General features: G+C 37.6%; 1 protein-coding gene across 1 annotated transcript in view; it reads left to right on the top strand.

The window, feature by feature from the left end:
* The window catches only part of KPNA1 (karyopherin subunit alpha 1), a 68700-nt gene extending 44188 nt beyond the window's left edge, over positions 1-24512 (top strand). The window contains exons 6-14 of the mRNA XM_052652595.1: positions 2532-2663; positions 3658-3746; positions 4091-4190; positions 6047-6210; positions 7674-7752; positions 13088-13213; positions 14842-14969; positions 20045-20223; positions 21624-24512. Of these exons, the coding sequence (XP_052508555.1) occupies positions 2532-2663; positions 3658-3746; positions 4091-4190; positions 6047-6210; positions 7674-7752; positions 13088-13213; positions 14842-14969; positions 20045-20223; positions 21624-21811 (1185 nt within the window). The 3' untranslated portion in view covers positions 21812-24512. The remainder of the gene's footprint in view (positions 1-2531; positions 2664-3657; positions 3747-4090; positions 4191-6046; positions 6211-7673; positions 7753-13087; positions 13214-14841; positions 14970-20044; positions 20224-21623) is intronic.
* The last annotated feature ends 1750 nt before the right edge of the window (positions 24513-26262 follow it).

Raw genomic sequence — 26262 nt, 5'->3', positions numbered from 1 at the left:
CCACCCAGACCCATGTCCATTGAGTCAGTGATGCCATCCAACCATCTCATCCTCTGTCGTCCCCTTCTCCTCCTGCCCTCAATCTTTACCAGCATCAGGGTCTTTACCAATGAGTCAGCTCTTTGCTTCAGGTGGCCAGAGTATTGGAGTTTCAGCTTCAACATCAGTCCTACCAATGAATACCCAGGACTGATCTCCTTTAGGATGGACTGGTTGGATCTCCTTGCAGTCCAAGGGACTCTCAAGAGTCTTCTCCAACACCACAGTTCAAAAGCATCAATTCTTCGGCACTCAGCTTTCTTTATAGTCCAACTCTCACATCCATACATGACCACTGGAAAAACCACAGCCTTGACTAGACGGACCTTTGTTGGCAAAGTAATGTCTCTGCTTTTCAATATGCTATCTAGGTTGGTCATAAGTTTCCTTCCAAGGAGTAAGCGTCTTTTAATTTCATGGCTGCAGTCACCATCTGCAGTGATTTGGGAGCCCCAAAAAATAAAGTCTGACACTGTTTCCACTGTTTCCCCATCTATCTGCCATGAAGTGATGGGACTGGATGCCATGATCTTCGTTTTCTGAATTTTGAGCTTTAAGCCAACTGTTTGACTCTCCTGTTTCACTTTCATCAAGAGGCTTTTTAGTTCCTCTTCACTTTCTGCCATAAGGGTGGTGTCATCTGCATATCTGAGGTTATTGGTATTTTCCCAGCAGTCTTGATTCCAGCTTGGGCTCCCTCCAGCCCAGCATTTCTCATGATGTACTCTGCATAGAAGTTAAATAAGCATGGTGACAATATACAGCCTTGACGTACTGCTTTTCCTATTTGGAACCAGTCTGTTGTTCCATGTCCAGTTCTAACTGTTGCTTCCTGACCTGCATATAGGTTTCTCAAGAGGCAGGTCAGGTGGTCTGGTATTCCCATCTCTTTCAGAATTTTCCAGTGTATTGTGATCCACACAGTCAAAGGCTTTGGCATAGTCAATAAAGCAGAAATAGATGTTTTTCTGGAACTGTCTTGCCTTTTTGATGATCCAGTGGATGTTGACAATTTGATCTCTTGTTCTTCTGCCTTTTCTAAAACCAGCTTGAACATCTGGAAGTTCATGGTTCAAGAATTGCTGAAGCCTGGCTTGCAGAATTTTGAGCATTACTTTACTAGCGTGTAAGATTATAGTAAGGAGTTATCATGCAAAAAAAAAGTCCCTTTAACTGTGGTGCTCCTAGTCTGGCCTCCCTGCTGCTTTAATATCAGTGTCCCAACTGGTTTTCAGACCACTTTATTTCACTTTTGTATTTCACATTTATAGGTTTTTTTGAATATCCCCTTCTTTAAGTGAATTTACTGTCATTCATTCATTTATCTTTGGACTGTGCTAATCAGATTGCTTTCCCATTTCTTTCATTTTCCCATACCCCAAGTGATTGATTTATTTTTCTGTATGACAGCTACCTTTCAGTAGACCCAAAAGCTTAAGAATCACAGCTCCATTTTTTGATGATTTTTAAATTGAGATTCTCATTGAAGTGGCATATCTCTAAATTTTTTTGCCCCCACGTATATACTTCATTAAAGAATATTAAATAGGAGACAGAACAGGAGAAGGAAATAAAGCTGAAGTTTAATTAAGAACTCTAAATAAGATTTTAAGAGTTTATTTTTGGATTTCATCTTTCTGGGCTAAAGAGTCAAGGTACCATAGAGATGTGTACAATTAATAATGTGCTGTATTTTTTGTTGGCCATAATCCTTCATAATTTCCTTCTGTTTACCAGTTTATTAACCTTTAGGAATGCTCTTTTTAAAAAAGTCTTACCTCTGTGCCTTGGTTTGAAGGCTGCTCATTTATTGGAATCTCTTATGCTCTAAAGCTGCCATTTCTGTTAGTTGTATGCCTGTTAACTCCTTTTGGTCTACTTAATTATTTAAATTGTCTTCCGCCTTTTTCACTCTGCCTCTATTTTATACATTTTACACTAATATTCTTTCCCCACTTCACTTTTCCTATTTTATAGAAATTATTTAATTTTTTTTATTTGATAATAAACATGGTTTAACGCCAAAAGGTATATAAAGGTTTTACTCTAATAAGTGTTTATCCTTCCTGTACTTATTTCTGATTCACCTAGATCTCTCTATGTAAGTAGAAAATATTTACAGTTTATTATGATTCCTTCAAGAGATATCCTGTGCAATAAGTAAATTAATGCATATACTCTTTCTTAACCCTTTTGAAAAATACAGTATGGTACCAAACACTCCCTCGTTCTTCTTGTGGTCTCCTGTCAGTCAGCTCTACTTGGATCTGAAATTTTAGACACCCAATCAGTGTTCTTGATGAAGGTTATTTCTTTGGGAATTCTTCTATTAAATTAGTATAGTATTTACCTGATAGATTATATTCAAATAATGATCTCACATTCTTTCTTCATGCATAGAAAAGTTTTTTTTTTTTAAGAAAACCTTATTGTTGTAAGTAAACAACCTATTAAATTCTACTAAGATAATGAAATTATTTTTATCTTTATAGTTTGAATCAGCTTGGGTACTGACAAATATCGCTTCAGGAAATTCTCTTCAGACCCGGATTGTGATTCAGGCAGGAGCTGTGCCTATCTTCATAGAGTTGCTCAGCTCAGAGTTTGAAGATGTCCAGGAACAGGTAAAAGATGAAACAAGTAAAGAGAAGCAGGTTAAAGAATACAGTTTTCCTGAGTCTTATATTCAAGAGTCTTAGTGTTACCACTTGGATATGACAGTCCATGGTTCTCACGTGGAGTGTTCCAGAAATCTAAACGTAATCTAAATAGGAAGTTTCATAGTGCATATAGGCAGAATTTCTCCTAGAAACATAAAACCGTTTTTCCATTCCAACCCTGAAATTCTTGAAGTCTTATACATATACATTTTAGACCATGTAAGCACTTGCTGAGCTTTTTGGTGTGTGTGTAATACTGTTTAGTGTTGATTGAAGTAGCAAGTCTTCGTTACTTTTGTGCAGAAAATCACTTAGAAAAAAATGCATTTTTTCATTATTGCAAACTTTGTCAAACTCATAAATACAAATTGTTACTAAATGAGTACGATTTTATTCTACAATTTTATTAAGGTATAATCAAGCTGCAGTTAACTGCATATGGTTAAAGTGTATAATTTGTAAGTTCTAACATATGTGTGTACCCATGAAAGATTACAGTCAAGATTGCTAGTATATCCACTTCCCAAAATTGAGTCAAGTTTTCTGCATTTTTATTGCTCTTAATTTCTTGGCTCACTGTTTTCTTTTGTAAGCAAGCTTAAAATACATTTTAAATCAGCCAAGTAAACCATTTGGATCTCTGATATGTTCCAAGGGCTGCACAGAATGTTACTTAAGGATAAGACCCCCCAAGGTAAAGAATATATAAGAACTGGTACCTCTTTTTAATGACTTCACTACCATAAGTATGTTCACATGCATACTGTTAATATTACTGATCTTCTACCAGTCGCATAACAGTTTCATTTGACTCCCTGATGAGTGAGCTTAAAGGTGTTAGTAGTTAATGTCCATGTGCAATATGTTGATTAGCTACTGTGTTATTGGCATCTTTTTTGAAAGAACTATGAGAAAATTAAACTCTACAGCCTGTCATTAATGAATAATTCTTTCACAGGCAGTCTGGGCTCTTGGCAACATTGCTGGAGATAGTACCATGTGCAGGGACTATGTCTTAGACTGCAATATTCTTCCCCCCCTTCTGCAGTAAGTTTCTTTCTGTTTTGTGAGTAATAAAAATATGGGACGTTCCTCAGAAACAAGTGCATCTTTGGAAATCATTTTGGATTTCCTAGTGTTGCTTTTCATTACAAATATTTTCTTATTAAGGTGTTCAGCTCATTTCCTTGGGCACTGTCTTATTCAGGTGTGTAAAAAGAAGTGCCAAAATTCTGAATTCTTTGTGTTAGAATTAAACTTTATTGTTCTGGAGAAGAGCTATTTGAAGACATCTGTCTATCAGTAGCATTAAGTGGTTAAATATTTATCTTATGCCATCAGAGAATTGATGCCCATTATATCATTTACCAATTGCATCATTATACTTATAGGTTATTTTCAAAGCAGAACCGCCTGACTATGACCCGGAATGCAGTATGGGCTTTGTCTAATCTCTGTAGAGGGAAAAGTCCACCTCCAGAATTTGCAAAGGTAAGGATTATGCTTGTGGGAAATTGGCAGAAAAAGTACAGTGAAAAGAGTGTAGCAACCAATGTTAATGTGAATAGAAAGAGAATGATTTTTGATAAACGAAAATGTTAGAATTTTGTTTCTAGAAAACTAGGTATGCCAAGGAATGCTCAAACTACCGCACAGTTGCACTCATCTCACACGCTAGTAAGAGATGAACCGTGAACTTTCTGATGTTCAGCCTGGTTTTAGAAAAGGCAGAGGAACCAGAGATCAAATTGCCAACATCCGCTGGATCATGGAAAAGGCAAGAGAGTTCCAGAAAAACATCTATTTCTGCTTTATTGACTATGCCAAAGCCTTTGACTGTGTGGATCACAATAAACTGTGGAAAATTCTGAAAGAGATGGGAATACCAGACCACCTAACCTGCCTCTTGAGAAATCTGTATGCCGGCCAGGAAGCAACAGTTAGAACTGGACATGGAACAACAGACTGGTTCCAAATAGGAAAAGGAGTATGTAAAGGCTGGATATTGTCACCCTGCGTATTTAACTTATATGCAGAGTACATCATGAGAAACGCTGGACTGGGAGAAACGCTGGACTGGAAGAAACGCTGGACTGGAAGAAACACAAGCTGGAATCAAGATTGCCAGGAGAAATATCAATAACCTCAGATATGCAGATGACACCACCCTTATGGCAGAAAGTGAAGAGGAACTAAAAAGCCTCTTGATGAAAGTAAAAGAGGAGAGTGAAAAAGTTGGCTTAAAGCTCAACATTCAGAAAACGAAGATCGTGGCATCCGGTTCTGTCACTCTATGGGAAATAGATGGGGAAACAGTGGAAACAGTGTCAGACTTTATTTTTGGGGGCTCCAAAATCACTGCAGATGGTGACTATAGCCATGAAATTAAAAGATGCTTACTTCTTGGAAGAAAAGTTATGAGCAACCTAGATAGCATATTGAAAAGCAGAGACATTGCTTTGCCGACTAAGGTCCGTGTAGTCAAGGCTATTTTCCAGTAGTCATGTATGGATGTGAGAGTTGGACTGTGAAGAAGGCTGAGCGCGAAGAATTGATGCTTTTGAACTGTGGTGTTGGAGAAGACTCTTGAGAGTCCCTTGGACTGCAAGGAGATCCAACCAGTCCATTCTGAAGAAGATCAACCCTAGGATTTCTTTGGAGGGAATGATGCTAAAGCTGAAACTCCTGTACTTTGGCCACCTCATGCGAAGAGTTGACTCATTGGAAAAGACCCTGATGCTGGAAGGGATTGGGGGCTGGAGGAGAAGGGGACGACTGAGGATGAGATGGCTGGATGGCATCACTGACTCGATGGATGCGAGTCTGAGTGAACTCCGGGAGATGGTGATGGACAGGGAGGCCTGGCGTGCTGCAATTCATGGGGTTGCAAAGAGTTGGACACGACTGAGCGACTGAACTGAACTGAACTGAGGTCTTTGTTTTTGTTTGAATTTGGAATAAGTCTTCACTGCCAGTAGAAAGCTCTGAACTAACCTTAAATGTGGCATTTTTTGTTCATAACAAAGTATCTAAAATGTAGAATTTCCTGGCTTTAGCACTTAGGAAAATTGCTTTGTCTGTGAACCACAGAGAGTGTTTTGATAAGGAATCCCACCCTGAGAATTGGTATATATTAAACTTTGCTCTTTGAAATTGTTTTCCTTGGGCTCTGACTACTTCATCAAAGTAAACTACAAGGTGGAAATGTCATTTGGCCACTTATTACTCCATCTCTAGGAGTATTAATCACCCCAGAAGTCACCAGGTGTGTGCCTGGTTGCTTTCTGGATCCCCGCTCCTCACTTGCTTTCATTTAATTTCATAATCATGTCACCTTTCCTTTACAGGTTTCCCCTTGTCTGAATGTGCTTTCCTGGTTGCTGTTTGTCAGTGACACTGATGTACTGGCTGATGCCTGCTGGGCCCTCTCATATCTATCAGATGGACCCAATGATAAAATCCAAGCAGTCATTGATGCAGGAGTATGTAGGAGACTTGTGGAGCTGTTGATGTAAGATATCTTTAAGAAAGTGTGTTCTCGTGTCTGTCATACTAGTATTCTAGTTGCTGATACTCAAATATTAATGTATTATACTGATTTGTTGTGCTTTAGGCTACTGTCCTTTGTTACTTTGTTATATTCACATTAAATCTGTTTGTTTTTTTGGTTTGAGGATTATAAAGAGCCTCTCACTCTTTCTCTGTAAGCAGCCCTTCAGCAAAAACATTTGGAAAACTCTGATCTATTTAATTCTAGCTCATATTTAGTATTCTGAGACAAACCACTGGATGGCAAACTTAACTTTTGTCTCATGTGGTCTAGGCTCACTTAGTCTAAGTTCTTTAAAGCTTAACCTAGACTAGTGTCAGACTTTGAATTTTATTTTGCTGTATCTCTTTGGATCCCTTTCATTTATGAAGTGGAAGATATGCTGATGGCATAACTAATTTGAGACTGTATTAATCAAATTTTTAGAAAATACTATTGAAGAAAAAATTAGAGTGATAACGTAATGGGGAAGTAGTATAATTACAAGCCATGTGAAATTTATTGGAGTAAGTACAAAGTAGATGGAAGGAAACATTGTCCCAAAGATGACACATCAAATGGATTAGATGGTATAATATTTAGAGTATAAAACGCTGGGATGATAGCTGGCCCACAGACTGGGTACAGATCCCATAGCATAGTGCTTTTGTGAATTAAAAGCAGTGTGATGCTGGAGGAGTCAGAAGTACAGCATTCAGAATCTGGGAAGTAATCTTTTGTACTCTTTAATCACTTTTACTATATATTTTAACCATTTCTTTTTGGTCATCAGATCTTAAATGTGAAGAAACTGGCATAGTTTTGAGAAGAGTGATCAATCTCATTAAATGGGAGAGAAAAGATATCTAAGGAAAGTTAAAGGATATTAACTTATTTAGCCTGAAGTCAAAACTTAATATCTGTCCTCAGATATGTAAAAGATTTTGGAGGGGGTTTTCAGACCACTAAGTGAGCTGAAGTTTAGTAGAAAGAGTTTAGTATTTGAAGTATGGAGCCTGACTCATTTTCAAGGTAGTTCAACTGTTGACATGTTTTTATTTCTGTGAAAATGAAATAATTTGTAAAATGTTAAAAAGTGCTGTATAAATGTTACTGTTGCTCTCTATTATCTCAGCAACCATGGAAACCAAGTAAAGAGGAAATGAAACCTGTTTTAAAGAATGAGAGGGAAAACTTGGACTCTAGGTGATAAAATACTTGAGAAAGATTTTTAGGACAGATTGGTAGCTTTTATCTAAAAATATTAAATAAGGGAAAGACAGTCCTTCTTGGGTACACCAGAAACATTTCCTCATCCTGATAGGGTTCCTTGTACCTTTCTGGTCCAAGATCCTATCACTTATCTCTTGGGTTTTAGCTCTAAGGAAAGGGGATTACAGATGTTACTATTGGATATAATACATCTTTTCTTTTTATGGTTGCAGGCATAATGATTATAAAGTGGTTTCTCCTGCTTTGCGGGCTGTTGGAAACATTGTCACAGGAGATGATATTCAGACACAGGTATGAATTAATGGTAACTTTTCTTCCTTCCAAAATAGCACATTGAAACCTCCCCCCCCCCCATGAATATATTTCTATTACAGTATTTAACTCCCTATTATTGGGGAGAATTGATACTTTGTTTCATTAATGTTTGTTAAATGTTAGCTTGGCTGCTGCTTTCAATACCTTCACTACTTGTATCTCTGTCTTGATCTACTGCTTGTAGCAATCTTGGGTTCCTGAGGAGCCTGGTGGGCTCCTTGGGGTCACAAAGAATCAGATACAACTAAGCAGCTGGCCACACACACAATAGTGCAGCTTATCCTTTTGGTTAGATTTATTTCTCACTACTTCTACTTGAAGGGATTCCTATAAGCATCAGAAGTTTCCAGTAGCATCCTTTCTGTCAGCTTCATCTCCTCTTCCCTAGTAGCTTCCTCCATTCTGTAAATGGTAAGTTTCCTAAGTGAGGAGGATCTTCCCTCCCCATTCTTAATGTGATCCTCTAGTCCACTCAACTTTTATATGAAGATACGTCACTCACTTCTAGCTATTTTTTATTCTTGATCCCTCAGATGCATTGGCATCATCTTTAAAATTATCTTCCTAGGCTTCTGTGATGTTGAAGTATTTCGGGTCTCCTGCTTCACTGACCATTTGTTTTTCTTGAGCAAGCTCCTTTACCTCTTCTTTTCTCTTTATGGGATTATCCTCTGTAGGGGATTATGTTTCTGCTTTAGCTGTTTCTTAACCAGCTCTGACTTTCAGCAAGACATTTAATGTCTTTACTTTTCTATTCTATAAAATTAAAAAGACTTTGTTGTCAGTTGTCTTCCAGCTCTTAATATTTACTTTAAAATGATTCTGTCCACAGAGGAACTGTTGTTTTTCCTGGTATATCTGGCCCTCTGCTTATTTATGTTCCTGTTTTGGTGAATGACCCCAGCGGTCACCCAAGCCAAAAACCTGACATTAGTTTGGTTACTGCCTTTCTTCTATCTTTCTTATCAGTCACTAATGATGGTCATCTCTGCTCATTCCTTGCAGTGCTTAGTTCACACATTTCTTACTGTACTATTCCCATGTCACCAGAAGGATGCTTGTAACATGCAAATTTGATCGTGTCATTCTCTTGAAGTCTTTATAGCCCCTGATTGTTCTTGGATAGTGTTCTAAGATCCTTTAAAGTCTGGCACCTGTATAATGAAATGCTATGCAACAGAATGAAGAACCTATTAAGCGTGTTTTAATACATAGAATGTTTTTCAGGTTCTGTTGTTCAAAAAGGAAAACAAGGCACAGAATAGTGTGTAGCAAACATTACTATTTGTGTAAGAGTGGTGGAGAGGAGAGGAGGAAAAAAGAATAGATGTGTGTGTTTGTAATTGCATAAAATTTCTCAGGAAGCACACACAGGAAACTAATAACATTGGTTGTCTCTGTGGGTAGCTGGGGTATAGGAATGGAAAGGAAGCTTAAAACTATATAGTCCTTTTTATTTTCTGAATTTTAAAACCATATTAGTGTATTTGCTATTGAAAAAAAGTTTGTCTACCCCTTCGCATGTCATGCTCTATGCTTTTGCCCTGTTTATTCCTATGTGTAATAGCTGGGACACACCTAGGTTCGGAGATTTAACACAGAGCTTGCTTCCCTTGGCATGGAATATATGTCTCCATCCCCCATCCCTGCTCTGACCAGTTCCTTACACAAACTCGCACTCTGCCACTAATGTCTTGTCATTCTTCAAGTCTTGCTGTTAATTTTCTCTGAGAAGCTAACTCTTAAATTAGGTGCTCCCTCCTTTGTTTCATCCGTCATAGCACTTACCACTGTATGATAACTGTCTGCTAGATTATAAGCTTATAGAGGTGGAACTGTGTCAATCTTGTTCACTTTTGTTCTTCTATAATTGTCCCAGGCACAATGTGTAGAGACTCAAAAAATATTTACCTAATAAATGAAGTTCTGAATCTATATAGTTCTGATCTCTTTCAAGTTCCAGTAACATGTTTCCAGTACCTGTCTCACTTTATCTTCTCACCCACAAAGTGAGTTCCAAGTTTTGATTTTTCCCACTTCAATTAATGGTATGATTTATTCCCCCACTCTTGAAACTTTGCAGTCATGTTTGGTGTCTTCATCTCTCATACTTTTTTTGATAGCAAGTCAGCAGGTCTTATGGGTTCTTAGCGTTTTTATTGAATTTTGGCTGTGCTGGGTCTTTGTTGCTTGGTGTGGTCTTTCCCTAGTTGCAGCACACAGGGGCTGCTCTTCATTTTGGTGTGAGGGCTTCTCATTGGAGTGGTTTCTCTTGTTGTGGAGCACGGGCTCTAGGTGTGCAGGCTTCAGTAGTTGTGACATACAGGCTCAGTACGTTGCGGCTCATGGAGCCTAGAACATGCAGGCTTCAGTGATTGCAGCATGCAGGCTCTAGAGCCTGGGCTCAATAGTTGTGCACAGCCTTTGTGGCATATGGAATCTTCCTAACCAGGAATCAAACTCGTATCCCTTGCATTATTGGCAGGCAGAATCTTACCCACTGCGCCACCAGGCAAGTCCTTTCATTGTTTCTAGGTCCACACCTGATTACCTTAGTTTGGGCCCTGTTTTCTCACATACAGTGGTTGTTGCTGTACCTACCGTATTTATCCTCCTGCTCTCCCCGGCATTTACCCCTCTCGGTGTATTCTTTGTGCTACTGCTGCTGCTAAGTCACTTCAGTCATGTCCGACTGTACGACCCCATAGACGGCAGTCCACCAGGCTCCCCCGTCCCTGGGATTCTCCAGGCAAGAACGCTGGAGTGGGGTGCCATTGCCTTCTCCAGTATTCTTCCTAATAACTGCTTAAACTTTTCTAAAATAACTGTTCACATTTTTTTCCTGCTAGAAACATTGAGCTTTAATGCCTGTGAGTTACAGAACCTTGAAAGACTTAGGAATTTGCACTGCATTGTTTTAGTTGCATTCTTCTTTCTAGCCTCCTGTTAATTTTTTTGGGTACAGAACCTTTCCTTAAGTTTCACTCATGTTTTCTTAATTCAGTACTTTGTGGTAGCCTGTCAGCATTTTTTTTCATTTCTAATCCTTCCATATGCTGTGTCCTGCCTCTTCTTTATAAAATCCTATCTGTGTTTCAGAGTGTTTCCTCCCACCCCCTCCCATGAAGTCTTTTTTTTTCTTACTACTCCTTCTCAAGGATTTCTTTAACTTCTGACATGCTTATTTTCCACACGACATATTCAGCATTTAACAGATTGCTTTGTGACTTTTTTATACTGTTATTTGGAATGACTGTACTTGTTAAACTACAGGTTTTGTTACTTTTTGAGTTAATAGGCAAAAATTGGCTTCATTTTAATTTTCATTTCTTTGTGAAGTAATTTGCTATTAAAATTGTAGTTTCTCTTATCAGTTTACATGCTAAAGACAGCAGCCTTTTCTGTTGCAAATGCTTTTTCACATTGCTGTCCATTTTAATTTTCATGAATTTCTTGACATACAAAAGTTTTTGTTTGGTAAAATTTTGATTTTTCCCCTATAATTTCTTCTACTGTTTTTAATGCTTATAAAGTCCTTCACTGTCCTCCAAACCAGCTGTTAACTGGCTAATTTATATTAATATTTTCTTCTGCTTTATGGTTTTTTATATTTACTCTTTAAATAGGTTGCAAATTTATTTTAGTAACTGTTTGGGGTTAAGAATTGATTAAAAAATTTTTTTCAACTAGTTACCCCTTATTTTAGTTGTCCTTGTTGTTCAGTCTGTCACTTGAGTCATGTGCAACTCTTTGCGACCCCATGAATTACATACAGCACACCAGGCTTCTCTGTCCTTCACTATCTCCCTGAGTTTGCTCAAACTCACGTCCATTGAGTCAGTGATGCCATCCAACCATCTCATCCTCTTTCACCCTCTTCTCCTCTTGCCCTCAGTCTTTCCCAGCATCAGGGTCTTTTCCAGTGAGTCAGCTCTTCACATCAGGTGGCCAAAGTATTAGAGCTTCACCTTTAGCATCAGACTTTCCAGTGGATATTCAGGACTGATTTCCTTTAGGATTGACTGGTTTCATCTTCTTGCAGTCCAAGGGACTCTCAAGTCTTCTCCAACATCAGTTTCAAAGTGTCAGTTCTTTGGTGCTTAGCCTTCTTCATGGTCCACCTCTCACATCCATACATGACGACTGGAAAAACTGTGGCTTTGACTATATGGACCTTTGTCAGCAAAGTGATATCTCTGGTTTTAAATACGCTGTCTAGGTTTGTCATAGCTATTCGTGCAGGGAGCACATGTCTTTTAATTTTGTGGCTGCAGTCACCGTCCACATTGATTTTGGAACCCAAGTAAATGAAATCTGACAATTTCCACATTTTCCCCATCTATTTACCGTGAAGTGATAGGACCAGATGTCATAATCTTAGGTTTTTGAATATTGGGTTTTAAGCCAGTTTTTTCACTCTCCTCTTTGATCTTCATCAAGAGGTTCTTTAGTTCTTCTTCACTAGAACCATCTATTAAATAAGACTACTAGTCAGTTAATCCTTTCTTGAAGAAAAAGGTATATATACTTAATTCTTGATAAATACTTGCATTTGTTTCTAGACTAGATATGCTGTTCTATTCTTTAGAGCCTTCCCTTGTGGCTCAACTGGTAAAGAATCCACCTACAGTGTGGGAGATGTGGGTTCGATCCCTGGGTTGGGAAGATCCCCTAGAGAAGGGAAAGGCTACCTACTTCAGTACTCTGGCCTAGAGAATTCCATGGACTGTATAGTCCGTGGGGTCGCAAAGAGTTGGACAGGACTGAACAACTTTCACTTTCACTTTTCTCTTCTTTAATGATTGGTTCTTGAGCCTGTCACATATTATTTTAATCATTATAACTTTATGATTTTAGTTTCCGGTAGAGTAGATTTCCTTGTTCACTTCTATTTGTCTTACTTTCTTCACCTTTGTAAGCTGTTTAATAGCTGGGGACATGTATTTTCAATCTTTGTATCCTGTAAAGCACCTGGTATTCTTAACTAAGTATATATTGATTTCTGAGACCACTTACTAATTTCTGGTCACTTACTGGAAAGATATTTTAATATGCTATAGGCATAGTAAAGTGAATAAGGCACATTGTTTAGTGGTTGTGAGTATATATAATGAAATTGCTTTGATAATCTTAGAAATGAATTCTTACTGGCAGGGAATACTTTTTTACATATATAAAGTTAAGTCTAAAATTTCAAGGAGAGATTATTATTTTTTTTTGCCTGTATTTTCCTAAAATAAAGTATGTGAGTTAGAGATTTACTTCTGTTTGGATCAGTACAATAAGTAACCTTTTCAAACTTTACCTTTAGGTAATTTTGAATTGCTCAGCTCTGCAGAGTTTGTTGCATTTGCTGAGTAGCCCAAAGGAGTCTATCAAAAAGGAGGCATGTTGGACAATATCTAATATCACAGCTGGAAATAGGGCACAGATCCAGGTAATCTCATATCACCCATCTTTATTCTATATTTTTATTATTTGAGGGTTTTTCAGTCAGCATTTAAAGTGTATGTGTGTGTGTGTATATATTTTTTTCCTTATTGCCTTGGACACCACTAATTTCCAGTGCTGTCTTACGTAGTCTACACCTTGGTTTTTTATTGCATTATAGAGGTTAAGTCTTTTGAAACTTACACTCAGGCTTTGGCTTTTTCTCTTTGCCTTAAATATTTGAAAATTTGCCAAGATCTGAGACGTAGCATCTTGTATTTTCAAAATGTCTTGATGGACTTTATGCTAAGTAGACTGGCTTTTTACTCTTGCCAAGTAAAACATTTATTTATTTTTTAATGGACTTGTGTTAGATTGCTTCAGTTTTTCATGACTCTTTGGGGACCTGGTTTTCTCTAAATGGTTATCTGCCCTTGATTTTTGTTCTTGTATTAGTGGGAGAGTGACCCAACTGAGAGACAGTGGGCCAGATGTTTCAGGATAGACCACGAGAAAGGCTGAAACAACAAGGTAGAACAGATATACCATAGACTTTGAGCGGAGTAGAATTGTAGAGGTCATCTCATCCAGCATTCTTGATCAAAGATGAAACTGAGGCTCAGAGAAATAAAATGGTTTGCTCACAGATACCTTCAGTAAATGACAGAACCAAGATGAAGCATCTTTCCACTAAACTTAATTGATTTCCTTCAGTGGTGTAATAGAGTTCTTGACCAGGAAAACATTGTTAGTCATCCCCCAGAAGGCTGTCAGGGGCTGAGATTTATAGCTATAGCAATTTATAGCATGTTTTCAGCTGTAGTTTGTTGTCTGCTACCATCAAGCTCTCGTGTAGAATTCCTCAGATTTTTGATACAGGAAGTGATAACCCATTTTAGGTTCTTGAACTGAGGAGAAACATGAAGAAAGCAATTTGAGGAAGACTACTTTAGTATATGAGAGGGACTAAATAAAAGTACTCTGTCTAACTAAGGGCTGTTCTGGTAATCTGGGTGGGAGGTTGTGGCTTGGAGTAAAATAGTGGCAGTGCTAAAGGAAAAGATGAATTGAGGATGTTCTGAATTGAGAATGTAAGGGAGACTTGGTGACTGATTGAATTTAGAATGAATAAATAAATACAGAACAGCCTTTGTGAACTAGAGAGGTTTGAAAAAAGACCTGATAGAGCAGATGATATGTTTAAGGTGGATAGCAGATGTAAACTAAGCTCTCAGCCACCTTGGACTGCGATTCCAGTGAGAGATGGGGACTGGAGCTGCAGAACACACATGTGAGAGTGGATGCTATGAAAGAAAGGAGAATGGCAGAGGAACAGAGAATTGAACCTTTAAAATTTGTTATTGTGAATGGAATAAGAGAGAACAATAAAAGAGAAAAGAACCCATGTAGAATAGAAAAGTAGGGGATTACAGGGTCACAAACTCCAGGGAATATGTTAGTGTAACTAAGTGTAGCCAGAAAGTTTGGGATAATGAGGAGTTAACTCCTTCTGGTAATCTTTAACAGGGGAAGGGCGACATTAGTAAAGCTAGCTGAAAAGTTATAAGTAGCATCATGAACATTTTTGTGACTCTTGTAATTTCCTTGTCTTCAATTTTTTTTCTTTAATTTCAGACTGTGATAGATGCCAACATTTTCCCAGCCCTCATTAGTATATTACAGACTGCTGAGTTTCGGACAAGGAAAGAAGCTGCCTGGGCCATCACAAATGCAACTTCTGGAGGATCAGCTGAACAGATCAAGTAAGTACTAGCCAAGTCGTGTCTTATAAAGAAAATCATTCTGTCTCCCAGTTAGGAATGCCCAACTCTGACCTCTTGGAAGATTGTTACTAGTTTCATAATTAGACTCAAGTGTATATTTGATTTCTTAGTATTTTGCCCATTCTTTTTTGCTAAAGATAATTCTGGGATGTGAGAAGGAAGGCATAGTTGAGGTTTGAGGCCATTGAAATACTTAAAGGGGGTGGCTTGAGCCTACTCTGAAAGCTGCATAATCAAAAACATTGTGGGTAGTCCGGTAGGTTACTTGTAGAAGTCTTAAGAGTCCAACTTTAATAGCTGACTTGCTATTTCTTATTTAGATGTCTTAATAATAGAAATGCACAGACTTGAAAGAGAAGTATGAAAGTGCCAAATTTAGTAGAGGCAAGTCTCCTAAAGTACTATTATTCAGTAAAGGGAGAGATCTATATTAGATTGAGACTTAAATGGCCCCTAGAGCAGCAACTTACAACCTTAATGGCTACACAGTGCATAAATATGGATAGGAATCAATTCCTCAGAAGAATAACATATAATCAAATGCTTAATTATGGATATATCTTGCCGTAACATACTTTGGGGAATTCAAATGAGGAGAAGATGGTTACCAATGAGTGTTAAACCATTCACCTTTTCTATATATGTAACATGGGGGAAACATAGCTACTTCTGATATTGTTTCTTTGTGAATTAAACGTAGGTGCTTAGCCAGTGCTGACTTTTAGTGCTGAGTTTGGAATTTCAACATGAGAAGGTAAAGTAGTCCTAAGATTTCAGAAATTGATCAGCTACAGAAAATCAGAAGTATATACCTGAAATAATACAGTTTAAATAGATTAACACATGCAGTAGCCATTTCAGTAAAGTTCATCATGTATAGGAGATACTTCAACTGGTCTTCAGAACGTATTTGTATGAGATTGGGTCTTTTTTAATCTTCAAAATTCTGGTTTGGAATACTATGATTTTTAAATGTCACCACCAGATGGCGGTAAAATGAAGTAATATAGAAGTTTATTAGACCAGTTGATGGGGTTTCCTGGGTGGCGCTCATGATAAAGAACCTGGCTGCCAGTGCAGGAGACGTAAGAGACACGGGTTCAACGCTGGATCGGGAAGATCCCCTGAAGGAGGACACAGCAACCCACTCCAGTATTCTTGCCTGGAGAATCCCAGGGACGGAGGAGCCTGGTGGGCTACAGTCATGGGGTCGCACAGAATTGGACATGACTGAAGCAACTTAACATACACACATGCAGAACAGTTGACAGTCAAGTTTTATGTTCAGATTCAGATTTATAATTATTGTCACTATATATTATACCAGTATGTTTTCTTAATTGACATGTATATATTTTAAAGACATTTAAAAAATACTATGGTATCCATCAGGAAGTATTCAGGGTGTTTTGCTCTGTTAGGAATGGAATGGCTCCTATCCCTTTTTAAAATTCAGCATAGCTATTTGTAATAATGAAGTTAATTATCAATCTCCTAGCCATTTTTTCTTAATTAAAGAGTTATATTGAAAGATGATTATGAAAATATTAGTCTAAATTATAGAAAATAAACTGACTTTATTGCTGATAAAAGACATCTATGTGGCTTTTGCTTATTCTTGTTGAGAAGACAAGATTTAGATGCAAGGACCAGTTATGAATAACTTGGGAAGTTTTCATAATATTAGGTTAAATATAATCAAATGCTAATACATACTACAGTTCTTAAAACTGAAGGATAAATAATGTTGCCTGGAGTTAAAGTTTCATAAAAGAGATGAAACTTGCCATTTGAGTAGAGATTTGGTAGTTTTGGAGGAGAGAATATCATGAAGGAATGTGCACAGTAAATGTTATTGGAAGAGGCAAATCAATCTCTCTATAGGGGATGAGGAATTTAATGATAGATAGACTTTGAAAACTGGATGAAGGCATTAATCTTGGCTATTGGGAAGACTTTGGAGTGTCTTTAATATTAAAAGTGATACGAAGAAGACAGTGTTTTGAGGAGAGGAAAGAGAACAGTTACGGTGCCATTGTAGTATTAATAGTTTAGTACATAGTGATGGCCAAAATTACGGTAATAGCTGTAAGGACTTGGACTTCCCTCGCAGTCAGTGGTTAAGACTCCACTGCTTCCACTGCAGGGCATATAGGTTTGATCCCTAGTGGAAACTAAAGATCCTGCATGCTGTGTGAGCAAAATATATATATAATAGCTGTAGCAGTGAAGTACGGGTCTAAATATGGGAAAGAAAGCTATAGGATTTGGTAACAGATCAAAAAGGAAATGAAAGAGCCAAAGACTGAAGAAAAAAGTGCCGCTTTTGATAAAAATGAGGACACAGAAGAAGCAAAATCCTGTCTTAAGAGAGATGGTTTAAGACACTGTGAGTTTGTTGCTCATCAGAAATTTTCTTAACGAAAGCCTTTCCTGACACAAAGCCACCTAGCATCAGTGATTGCTTTATCCGAGTGTTTGAAATACACCATTCGTTGGAGCGAGTTCCAGACTTGAACCATGCTTTTCTCAAAGTGGTATGACTTTCCATCTCCTAACAGCCCAGTTCCCCTGGTCCTCTGTTCTGATGAAGGTTACTTTGGAGAAACTTGTATCAATAGTGAAACACCACTATGGTCTCCAAAGATGAGTGATTGCAGCAGAAAATAGCACCTTAAATTCCTCTGATCTTGTAAGGAGGTATAATTTAATTGGTAGTTTTAAAATAGTTTTAGTCAGTATTTATTCATTTAATTATATACAAGTTCTAGAAGCTTTTTATAACTTAAAATTTGTTTTTAATCCTGAATCAAGTTTTCAGTACACTGCTGCTGCTGCTAAGTCGCTTCAGTCGTGTCCGACTCTGTGCGACCCCATAGATGGCAGCCCACCAGGCTCCCCCGTCCCTGGGATTCTCCAGGCAAGAACACTGGAGTGGGTTGCTATTTCCTTCTCCAGTGCATGAAAGTGAAAAGTGAAAGTGAAATCGCTCAGTCCTGTCCAACTCTTAGCGACCCCATGGACTGTAGCCCACCAGGCTCCTCGGTCCATGGGGTTTTCCAGGCAAGAGTACTGGAGTGGGGTGCCATTGCCTCCTCCGGTTTTCATAATAAAACATTTTACAACCAGATAGTATTATAAAAGTAACGAGGTTTTAAAAGAAAATATAAGGATTAGAGGTCACCGAACCAAGATTTCTAGTGGGGAGAGGAGATCACATAAAACGTAGACCAGGATCAAGCTTGAGGACAATTTGGAGATTCTGAACAAGTCTCTGAAATAGCCAATTGCTGTTGCCTGTATAGGCCAGTGGAGTTTAAGTGCAGGTATGTAAGTCATCTGTTTAAGTAACTACTTTTAAAATTTTGCTGGCGTTTATTGACAGACTTAGTGTGGTTCCCAGATTTTTCTACTTGAGGAAACTAAGACACAGATTTTATAACTTGTCCAAAGTCATCCTGCTTATATGTAGCACATTTCTGGATACTTCTTATTTTTCTTTATGCTTTTCTATGATTTTCAAATTTGCAGCAACTAATCTAAGGAGGCTTTTTTTTTTTAAGAGAAACAATGAGAATTATATAGATATGTTGAAGGAATGGTTAACAGGTTTTAGTGACTAAAAACTGTGCTGTAAAGGAAGGGGAAATGGTCAGAAATGGCTTTTGGCCTATGTAGTCTGTATTTGAGTGACCTAGCCTGTCAAAGGACATATCATCTAAATTATCAGTAAATATTTAAATAAAATTATGCATGATACTATTAAAGTCATTGCATAGTAAATAATAAAGCTAAATATGATATAAACTTAAAAAAATTAAGGCTTTTAAAAGAAGAGAAAAATTGAGATGATAGTAAAAGTTCCTGTATACTTTGTAAATTTCTTCTAGTAAAAGCTTGCTTTAGTATGGTTACATTTGTTACAGTAGAACCAGTACTGATACATTATTAGCTTGAATTCATATTTTATATTGAGGATTATTTGTGTTGTACAATTACAGATTTTGATGAATGTTTCCACCATTGCTGCATCACTCACTGCTCCAGAAGTCCCCTCTTCCTCACTTGTTCATCACTACACCCTTACCCCACCCCTCAAATCCCTGGCAATCACTATTCTTTTTGTTGCCTTTATAAAAGTTTTATATTTTCCAGAATGTCATGTATTTAGAATCACGCAGTATGGAGTCTTTTCAGACTAATTTCTTTCATTTAGCAATATTCATTTAAGGTTCCTTCACATCTTTTCATAGCTTGATAGCTCATTTAATTTTTATCACTGAATCCCTGGTAGCTCAGTGGTAAAAAATCCACCTGCCAATGCAGGAGACATGGGTTTGATCCCTAGGTGGGGAAGATCCCCTGGAGAAGGAAATGACAACCGACTCCAGTATTCTTGCCTGGGAAATCCCATGGACAGAGGAGCCTGGTGGCCTATAGTCCTTGGAGTTGCAAAAGAGTTGAACACAACTTTGTGATTATATAAGAACAGTATTCCATTGTCTAGATAATTATAGTTTATTCATTTACCTGAGTTAGGAATAAAACTCCTATAGATATTCTTGTACAGGTTTTTGTGTGGACATAAATTTTCATCGTAATTGGGTAACTGTCTGGGGAGTGGGATTGCTGGGTCATATGGAAAGCTTTCTTTAAAAAAAAAACAAACTGCCAAGCTGTTTTTCACTGTGGTTATCTTATTTTCTATTCCCACCAGCAAAAAATGAGATGTTGTCTCAAGCAAAAAAAAAAAAAGGATGTTGTTTCTCCACATTTTTGTCAGCCTTTGATATTATCAGTGTTTTGGATTTTATCCATTTTAACAGATGTGTGGGGTCATCAGTTTCGATTTGCAGCCTCCCAATGACACATGTTGAGTGTCTTTTCATGTTTATTTGCTATCAGTGTCTCTTGGACTCTGTTGGACAAGGTGTAGGTTGTATGGTTGAATGAGTGCCTACTTTTATTTCTTCAGTGAATTTTAGGATTTCCCTCCCACCAAAAGTTTTATGAAATTAAAAGCTTTGTTTGACTAAATTGTTCTATCAATTTAGGTACCTCGTAGAACTGGGCTGTATCAAGCCACTCTGTGATCTCCTCACAGTCATGGACTCTAAGATCGTACAGGTTGCCCTAAATGGCTTGGAAAATATCCTGAGGCTTGGAGAACAAGAAGCCAAAAGGAATGGCACTGGCATTAATCCTTACTGTGCTTTGATTGAAGAAGCTTATGGTAAGCGAGATTAATAGATGTCCTGAAATTATTTTTTTTCCTCCGTGCTTTTCTGGCCTGTTCACACCTGTCATTAGCAAACTCATACAAAAAATTTCTCCTATAAATATTTAGTATGCAGGATGGGAAAACAGATGCATTGTAGATGTGAAGAGAAGCAAGTATCCGAAGTTTAGCCCTTTTTACATTGGACTGTTAGGATCTTCTGTTCCCTGATGCTGCCCGCCATTATGATACTTGTGTATTCTTACTAGTACATCTCAACCTCAAGAGCACCCATATCTACTGCAGACAACGCCCCATTCCACTTCTTTTCTAAGATTTTAGACTTCTGATTTTGCATTGCATTTCCCAGTTCTGTGCTCCTAACTGTAAAGATTTCTAGTTTCATTAGAAACAGTCGAGTCACTATCTGCCTTTTGGTTTCCTCATTCTTCCAATCTCAGTTCTAACTGTACCTTTAATCATTGGTTTACCATTGTACTTGATAACTTTTACATTCCCTAAGTGATTTTCATGTATAGCCACTATTGAAAACCACTACTCTAAGGTGGGTTTATTCCTAAGATTGGAATTAGGGGTCATAGGGGACAGGCATCTTCAGATTTATCAGATAATGCAGAATTGTTTTCTAAAATGACTTTAGCAGTTTACCACTTTGTAAAAGGCTTGATTATAAAAATTATATTCCTGCATAGTGTAAGAAGTTTTGAAATGTATAAAAAGACAAATGTTCCTTTATCCAGATATTTTGCTGTAGAAATCTTGTTAATTTTTGCATGTGTGTGTGTGTGTGTGTGTGTATATATATATATATATATGGTTTTTAATATGTATATGTTTTTTTTTTCTGAGCACTGTTAACATTTATTTCCAGTATTGCTGTAGCCATTAGATTGCTTATAAGCTGTAGGTAAAAGAAAGCCTAGCTCAGATGTACTTAAACTTAGTAAAGGGAGTATGTGTTGGCTAGTTGTCCTGGTTGGATTTCTTTCTTAAAGCAATGTAAATTGATTCTGGCTGATTGATTTATGGATGTTACACCTTTGTTGAAATGATACTGGTTAGCTCAGAGCCTGGATAGATAGAACCAGAGCTAAGAATAAACTTAGGCCACAGACACAGTCCAGTGGGAAAACTTCTGCTACTGGCCTTAGGCACAGGATGATGTGACTGTTACAGAAATTGCTGCTTCTGGGGACTGGCTGTTGCTTGCACACACACTTAAGATGTCAGTTTGCAATACTTCTATTCAGTTGTAACTGGAGGAATATTTTCTGTGTTGCAAAATGCTTATGAGAAGTAAGTAGAGAATCTTCCTTTACATCAGAGAAACAAACATGGCAAAATACAGTTTTATTAAAATTTCTAACAGATTTTTAAAAAATTCTTCATTTTAGGCCTGGATAAAATTGAATTCTTACAGAGTCATGAAAACCAAGAGATCTACCAGAAGGCCTTTGATCTTATTGAGCATTACTTTGGGACGGAGGATGAGGACAGCAGCATCGCACCCCAGGTTGACCTCAGCCAGCAGCAGTACATCTTCCAGCAGTGTGAGGCACCTATGGAAGGTTTCCAGCTTTGAAGCAATCTCTGCTTTCATGTCCCTGTGTCAGACCAGGCTACCCAGTCAAGTCCTCTTGTGGAGCCCACAGTCCTCATGGAGCTAACTTCTCAAATGTTTTCCATAATACTGTTTGCGCTCATTTGCTTGCCTTGCGCACCTGCTCTCTTACACACATCTGGAAAACCTTTGGCTCTCTGTGGTGGAATACCCTTCTAATAAAAGGGTAATAACCAGAACGGCCCACTCTGTTATGGAAAACCCTAGGCTTTCGAGATCCGCACTTACATATTATAGAGTCATGGGAATATGCACATGTTAATGTGGCTCCCTTTTTTTTTTGTGGGGGAAAAAGAGGACTCCTCATTCCCTTTAATGTGGGAAAAATACTGACATTAAAAGATGAGACTAAATCTTTACCTTGAATTTCACACAACTACTTGCAACAAGGGAGATGTTTAGACCTGTTGTGTACTTCAGAGTACTTTTCATGAGTTCTTCCACAGTGAACCCTTGGATTAACTGGTGGCTTTTTCTAGCCAAATTTGCATTAATCCTTAGTGAGATTGGATGGTTTTCTTTCCTCTATTGACGCCATTCTCCGCAGATAGTAAACCATCCGCTCCCTCACCTTCAGCCTTCAGTGAATGTGCTTCTAGTTGTCAGGAATGCTGAAGAATTAACACTTTGACTCTTAAATGTGATACTGGTTTGAAGATTCCCTTAGAGCAGAAAGGAGAGGGGCACATATTAATTTGTATGGCTATTGCTTCTCTTTGGTCTTACATGTCTTAGGGTTTGGAAGTGGTACAGTTCTAATACTGGTATGAAGATTTAGAATCCTTACTGATCAAAACCATATCCTGTAATTCAATAAAAAAATTAAAAACAGGGAAAAAAAAACCCCTCTGATTTCCCCAAACTTAACCAGTGTGACTAGGGCTGTTTCTGCATTAAAACAAATGTTTCAGGCTTTGTGGTCCTGATCAAGGTCCTCATTAAATTGGAGTTCACCCTAGGTGCTGTTCCCTTCTGTGACTGGCAAATAACATACGCTTCTAAAGGCTACTTAGGGATTTTTTTTTTTCTTAGTTAGGTGCAGCTGGATTCTAGTGTATTCATGCTGCGCATAAGTAGCATCCTTATTTTCAATGACCATCTTCTGTTTAACCCAAATAAGGGCAGTGATCTTTTTCTTATGACCTCATTGTTCCCTAATCATTTCATCTCCTACTAGTGCTGCCCAGTCAAGTCCCTTCCATAAAATAAAGTTTCTACCTTCTGGCTCATTTAATGACTACGACCTCTACCTACAAATGGCGCTTCCAGTACTGTCTTCAGTGATCCACATTTGTGCTCGGACTGGAATGAGAAAAATAAGCTTAATTGCCAAGAGAACTGCAACTGAGTTCAATACGATTTCTTGGTGCTAGTTGGCCATCTTGACTCAATGTTGGGACATTATCAGAGAAGATTTTTTGTTGATGTGCTGTTCAAAATGAATTCTGAAGGAAAGTTGCTCAGTTCTTTTTAAGAGAATATCCTTTTAAACCTAGAATTCATTATAACCCCAAAGTGTAACTATTTGAAAGTTCCCCTGAGAAGCCGTTATATCTCTGGTAAATCCTGCTGAACATTAGGGATATTCAGAGCTTTCATACCTCATCATGTTTAAACCACCAACTTATGTGATCTGATTTAAACTTTAATAAGAAATCCACTTCATTCAAAATAGAAAGATACAAAGACAAAGAACATTTATCAGCCAAGTGTGTGACGCATTCTTCGCATCTAGTCTGTAGCTGTGTCTGTGCTCTGGAATGGATACCGTCTGCTGATGTCTGTTATTGATGGAGCAGCCACTGCAAAACTAGTCAACTCCTTCTATAACTGTTACTTTTTCTAGTGCTGCTTTGTGCTGAAAGAACATTTTAGTTTACTGCACTTGACCTGTAAAAGACTTTCTTTGTAATTTTAGGGACAAATTAGGTGGTTAATTTAAAGAAAAACTTTCAATGTTGCCTTTACATCACATTAAAATATAACTTCTTTCAGAAGGGTAATAGAAGCACTGAATGATAGTAAAACTCTTGTTTTTAGCTTTGACATTTTTTGTGGCTGAGTTTTTTTTTACTTGTAAATTACTGGTAACATCATTTCTCTAGGATGTTTTAAATCATGTCCCTTCTATTGGATAATTTTAAAAATTTCAGCTTGTTTTGATAAATCAATTTGAATGGAAAAAATATAAAATGAAGTTTCCCCTAATTAGCAAGCAAAGCATACACTGGGAGTTTTTGTTAGCAACTGCAGGTGTCTCAATGAATGAAGTAAAACAAAATCCATTTAACTAATATAGTCTATTGTCTGTCTGAAAAAAGAGGAATTTATCTTGCTCCTGTCCTAGAAGTTCATGAGCCATGAGATAGCTAATTTTTTCTTGCAGTAAGTTTTTAAAATATAAAGGTTGGAATTGATTAAAAGTTAAATCCCATCATAACTGTTGGAACTGATAAAGCAGCCTTTTTAGTAACAGAAGGACATTTTAGAAGGTAGCTGTTAAAAGTCCTGTTTTTAGTTCTCTACCTGGCAGACTGTTAATTTACTTTCACTGAGATGTTAGTCATTACAAAAGCATGCTAATTTCAACACAGGAAAACTCTTCTGTAGTTTTATATACCACTCTGGGGGAAAGTGGCTTGATTTTCCTTTCTCCTTTATTATTTCCTCTAGACTTTCAAAGTGTATTCTTTGAAATGAGAACTTTAGTTGGGGGGGTGGGGTGGGAAGCATTGATAACATTTGGGATGTAAAGACACTTTGTATCTGAAGGATCAGCAGGTAGATATGTGTTAGACTGAAAGACACCTAGAAAGGTAAAGGTGATAGGTATGAAGAATGTGAGATTTAGGAGACACAGTTCTCCATGGAACACTTTATGTTGTCACTAAGTAATTAGAACCTTTTTACACTTTGTCAGCTGTACTGTTGAAAATTCTGTTGCCCTAGGATTGTACCTTCCATCTGCCAGAAAAAGCTGAATGAACTCTGGGTTGTTTTTCATCATTATTGTCACAGATATAAACTTTTGACAGTTACCCCATAATAAATCTGAATTATCCCAGATTGTTGCTGATTTTGCATAAGAAAAAATATGTTGTATATTTTATTAAGCAGACTTTGTCAGCTATCCTCTGTTGTACATGGCCACCCACGGGCAACTATGAATTTACTTTTCCAGTGCTAAATAAATATTTCAGTTATTTAACCCCCCCAGTTTGAGGTTGCATTATGAAAGTTTTCCTCAGCTTAAAGAATTTTTCATTTTGTGAACATTTTAATATCAAGAGGCAAGTCATTATAGCTGTTTAAGGGCTTGGGACTTTCTGCCTATATTGGAAATTGTGATGTCTAAGAGTGATTTTCAGTAAAGAGGGGATCCACTTTTAGGAAGAAGTATTATTTGCTTTTCATACTTACTATGTTCTACCTCTTACATTCCAAAATTTGCTCAGACAGGTGTACCTATTGTGGAAGTCTCATCTGAATTTTTTGCCATCTGAAGCTGTTAGCTCCAGCTGTTAGCTTCTGTTAGCACCATTTTTCTTCTGTTATGAGGTAAGCAGAGTAAATATATATGTCTACCCAGCTGAGAAATATTTGTGGCTACCTTTTTCTATCATCAGAAGTTAAAAACTTTATATATGTGTGTGTGTATTTTTAAAGTAATGAAGACCAGATGTGGCACTACTAGTCCAGTGAGTCTGCTCTCATTTGGATAGTATTCTGTAACGTGCTTTATTGTCAGGAAAAGGTAGTAACAGTGGGTACCAGAGCATCATAAAGGTGTGATGAAACAAATACCTCTGTATGCTGACTTTTAAAATAGCAGATTGCTACCAGACATAAAATTCATCTGGAAGTTTGGAGTAAGGAGAAAGGATTAAGGGTAGATGAAGTTCCATTCTGTTTTCAGCTAGGAGTAGACAAAGGAATCCTAGTCTGTTTTCTTACAGGTCAGATAAAGGGAACTAGTCTTTATTTGAACCACTTTAGTCTTCCAGGTGCCTGGTTAAGGACTTTTCACTTTTCTCATTTAATCCTCTTAACTACCTCTTTAAGGTGGATAACTTGTCATTATGGTGACAAAATCAGGACTTAAGAGAATTTACTTTGCCTCAAAGTCACAACGCTTAGACACTGTCCAAAGGTGGGGGAAAGCCCTGCAGTTTGTGTGTCTTGAAGAAAGCAGCAGTCACAAGTGTTCTGTGCCAAGAATTCCCAGAACAGGACATGGCAGCCACAGCTGGGCCAAGTTACTTGTTTTCTTGGGCCATTCTTATTCTTATCAGCACCTTGAAATGACTAAATCGGGTATGAACTGCTTTTAAGCTACACAAATCCAGAGTGTAGAGACTCAATCCAAACATCTTTCCTCTTCTATGGTGCTAAAATTTTCTATGACTTGACAA

Source organism: Budorcas taxicolor, chromosome 1, assembly GCF_023091745.1.
Source record: "Budorcas taxicolor isolate Tak-1 chromosome 1, Takin1.1, whole genome shotgun sequence".
NCBI lineage: Eukaryota > Metazoa > Chordata > Mammalia > Artiodactyla > Bovidae > Budorcas > Budorcas taxicolor.
The sequence above is the reverse complement of the archived record's forward strand: the minus strand, read 5'-3'. Positions and strand labels throughout refer to the sequence as shown.